At 58.5% G+C, this 4,047-nt stretch overlaps 3 protein-coding genes across 3 annotated transcripts; 2 read left to right on the top strand and 1 right to left on the bottom strand.

Moving 5' to 3' along the window:
- Window positions 1-1,663: 1,663 nt before the first annotated feature.
- On the bottom strand, window positions 1,664-1,813 carry CHC_T00003993001 (hypothetical protein). Its single transcript, XM_005715250.1, has one exon. The coding sequence runs from the start codon at window positions 1,811-1,813 to the stop codon at window positions 1,664-1,666; it is 150 nt and encodes a 49-aa protein (XP_005715307.1).
- Window positions 1,814-1,827: 14 nt separating this feature from the next.
- Window positions 1,828-2,244, top strand: CHC_T00003992001 (hypothetical protein). Its single transcript, XM_005715249.1, has one exon. The coding sequence runs from the start codon at window positions 1,828-1,830 to the stop codon at window positions 2,242-2,244; it is 417 nt and encodes a 138-aa protein (XP_005715306.1).
- Window positions 2,245-3,505: 1,261 nt separating this feature from the next.
- Window positions 3,506-3,592, top strand: CHC_T00003991001 (hypothetical protein). Its single transcript, XM_005715248.1, has one exon. It carries the CDS (start codon window positions 3,506-3,508, stop codon window positions 3,590-3,592), a length of 87 nt encoding a protein of 28 aa, XP_005715305.1.
- The last annotated feature ends 455 nt before the right edge of the window (window positions 3,593-4,047 follow it).

The raw sequence follows: 4,047 nt of genomic DNA, 5'->3' as shown, positions 1-4,047 counted from the left end.
GATCTCGTGCATACGTTTCTTGAATTCTTCATTATTGACGCATCCAGCTTCTCCATGCAGCCGTTTACTCCCCCCCCCCCCCCCTCCTTCGCGTACACACAACAAGCTTGATGAGTGGTGCTAGCCTGGAGGACGACGCAGCGGCGCTGCAGCGCGGGTGCGCGACGCGCGCGGGCGAGCTGCTGGCCAGCGTGGAGCAGCACGCGGCGACGGGGTTGCGTGAGCTGGAGGCGCAGCTGGAGGCGGTGGGGCGTGCGCTGGGACGCGCGGAGCAAGAGCTGGAGCAGGAGCAGAAGCGCGTGGACAAGGCGTCGGAAGCCGCGCACCGGCTGTACGCCGCCGCCGCGCGCGAAGGGGTGGAGCTGGTCGCGGCCCCGCCGGAGGCCGCGGGGGAAGGGGCCGCGGGGTGACGCCTCTAGGTCGCATGAAGGGTGCCGCCCTGGCCCCCCTCGATTCTATTGCAGTACCAACGGTAACGCATCGTCCGTCAAGCAGATCGATCCACTTCTCTTATCCCTCCCCACGAGATAGAACGTGAAACGTGTCCACGTGAGGTATGACACACTCTTCACATTCCACGACGTAAACGTGTCCACGTTCGACATGTGCATTGCTGTACCCATTCAGGCAGTGTCGTACCCTTTCAACCCGCCTCCATCTCCGCCTCCATTTCCGCCTCCATTTCCGCCTCCATCTCCGCCTCCATCTCCGCCTCCGCCTCCGCCTCCGCCTCCGCCTCCGCCTCTCCACTCCCCATCCCGCCTCCACACCACTCCGTCATGCAATCGCTACGCCTCGCGCAGTTCCTTGCGCTAGGCTACGCCCAGTTCGGGTCGCGCGGCTACCTTGCTAACGCGCGCGATTTCACGCCGTCCGCCCTGTCCGTCGACCTGTCCGACCGCCACTACGTCGTCACCGGCGCCACGTCCGGGCTCGGCCGCGTCACGGCGGAGGCGCTGGCCGCGCGCGGTGCGCACGTGCACCTGCTATGCCGCGATGCGGCGCGCGGCGAGCGCGCTCGCGCCGCCATCGCGCGCGACACGGGCAACGCCAACGTCACGCTGCACAAGTGCGACGTGTCCAGCCTGGCCGACGTCGCGCGCTTCGCGGCCGACTGGGCCGCCGCCCCGCGCCCCATCGCCGCGCTCGTCAACAACGCCGGCACCATGATCCACCGCGTGGAGCGCTCGTCCGAAGGCCTGGAGATGGGCTTCGCCACCAACACGCTCGGCCCGTTCGCGCTCGCCGAGATGCTGCGCCCCAGCCTCCACGGCGGCCGCGTCGTCACCGTCAGCTCCGCCGGCATGCTCACCCAGCACTTAGAGGTCAAGGACTTGGAGGGGAAGGCCCTTACGAATGGAGATGTTATCGATGGGCCCTCCCAGTACTCGAGGTGTAAGAGGAGGCAGGTCGCTATGACGGAGAGCTTGGCGCGCCACGACAGCAACGGCGTGTTCTGGGCCTCGGTGCATCCCGGCTGGGCGGGCACTCCAGGCGTACGTTAACCCACTCCCCGTTCATCGCCCACCGTATTCTGCGAGTGCATGCTTGCTGACACCGTTTGTTTGTTTTTGCCGCGGCAGCTGGAGAAAGCCATGCCGGACTTCTTTAGGTTTACAAAGAACCAGCTCCGCTCCGAGGAGCAGGGCGCGGACGGCATTATCTACCTCGCCATCTCCGACGAGGCCCTCACGTATCCCAGTGGCGAGTTTTTCTTCGACCGCCGCCCCGCCGTGAAGCACCTCTGGTTCGCCGGCACGCAGTACCCCGACGAGCAGGCAGACGCCCTCGTCAATCGCCTGCGCGATATCATCCGCGAGAAGGGCTATGACCTGCCCAAGTGATTCGGCGAAAAGCTCCGTCGACGCGGCTCAGCGGCGCCGACGCCAATTTTGGATTGCGCAGGGCGCCGAAACGGCGCGCCTTCGCACGCTGTCGTTGGACGCTTTCCTAGCTTGGATGGAGGAAACGCGGCGGTCGGGCAGTAGCAGCTGGTTGCGTGGGCTGTTGCTTGTGATGAAAGCGCAGTGGAAATGTGTTGAGGCCACGATGCCGGGCGTCTCTCTTTTCCTGCGTAAAGTTTTCCTAAACTATGCAGAGAGGCCTCGAGACTTTGCGGGAGAGATTACCATCTTGCACGATGGAATGCGGCGTGCAATTTCCCTTCGACCTGCGGTCAACCAAGTCCAAGTGGGCGGCATGCTTAGCCTTTGGATGCCAATCCGCCAGGGCGGGCGCATTTAAATACTATGCTCTCATTTTCGTATACTGAGATAGAACGCCCCTCGATTGTACTCGAAGGGCCTCCCGTATCTGCTTGACATGTTCTTCAACCACAAACGTCTTCTTCCGGAAAATACTGGGGGCGGTGGCGTGTAGCCGCCCACAAGCTGAAATGCGCACAAACTCTCCGCAAACATGTAATCGTGAACCCGGAACACCCTCGCCGCCCCGTTACTCTTTACCCACTGATCGTTCGACTCGAACCCCAGCTCCACCTTATCACTCAAATTGCTCGCCACCCTGATCCCCAATGCGGAGTTGGTCAAGTCCTCCAACACGGCCCCATCATACCCGCTCACGCTACAAATCTGGTCAGTCGCCCATCCCTCGTTCTCGCCCTTCATCACTTCTCGGAATATGTAAAAATAACGCTTGTCCAAGTCGCCCTTGTTAATCACGTTTTCTGTGCGTGTGCCGCATGAACATGCCGTCCTCCTCCATCTCCTCCATCTCCTCCATCATGTCCTCGCCCTTCTGCGGCAGCAGGATCACCCCGCGTTGCCCCTCTTCCTCGTTGAAATGAACGCAAAGTCCCCCTTGTGCGACACCTCGACCAGCAGCTCCATCGTCCGCGCGTCCTTCACCAGCAGCAATATCATGTAAAACGGCACGGAGAGACGGCCGACGCTTGACGTGGTGGTAGAAGGTTTTTTCTCGTGGAGACGTACCCGAACTTGGGCTCGTACCCTATCAGGTGCTCGGGAGATGGGCCATGCTCGTGGTCGTACACATTGTTGTGGTCATACGCACGGTCATGGTCGAGGAAAGAAAAAAAATGTCAGAATCTCAAGAATCTCAAGAATCTCACGATTATAGATGGCAAATAACAGCCACAACAGCAACAAACTGCCCATAGAAAACGTACCACCAGTAACAAGGGTCGCACATCGCGTGCAAAGTCACCCGCAGGGTTGTGCCCCAAAGCCTTGGGGCACGTGGCATTGGGCTGGACCACCCCGGAACGCCGGGAACGCCCACCGCTTCAATGAAGATGGCACATCTCAATTGCAGCGGTGGGCAATCCGGGGTTGAACAAACCTGCGCGCAGGACAGTCTCAAGAAACCAGATTACCCAAATGAGTAGAGGTCAAGCACACTGTGTGGGCAACAGGAGTGGTCGTACATCAGAGTATGGTAGCGTAAAATGGAGTAGGGAAGAACCAAAAAATGTCGTAGTGGGAATTGGATATGTAATAATTAAACTTACGCACTCTCGCTAAAGATGTTTGCTTCATTTATTCGGTTTCTCTTGCAACTGCTTGCGTCGCATTCCTCAAACGAAGATATGCGACAACTTATTGTACCGTAGTTGACAGTCACCGGGAATCTGCGGCTCTCATTTTCGTAACCTGACACAGAATGTCCTTCGGGTGCAGTCGGAAGTCCCCTATACTTGCTTGACATATTCTTCAACCAGAAATGTCTTTCGGAAAGTTGTGGCGAACTCCTGAAATCGGCGTTGGTTCAGGGGCACACACTGCATCGCCCTAAACCAGTTTCCGCTTCATGCGTCTTTGTTTTAATTGAAGAAAATGCATGTTCCCCGCATGCTCCCCACAATTCAGTTTTGTCCATTCCCAATCCCAGGGCCATCCCTGGGTTAATCTCTAGTCTCTTTGTTTATGGGCAGAGCAAGCATCGTAATTTGCTGCCTTCGAGGAAAACCATTGAAACTGTTTTTGAGGGATCAACCTTCAGGCTCCACTTTTGCGTCGCAGCCATGGGTTTCCGCTTTCTTTAAAAGTTGAAGTTGTTTGTGCTTGA

Source organism: Chondrus crispus, genomic scaffold, assembly GCF_000350225.1.
Source record: "Chondrus crispus Stackhouse genomic scaffold, scaffold_209, whole genome shotgun sequence".
Classification (NCBI taxonomy): Eukaryota; Rhodophyta; class Florideophyceae; order Gigartinales; family Gigartinaceae; genus Chondrus; species Chondrus crispus.
This window is presented reverse-complemented; position numbering and strand designations above follow the sequence as displayed.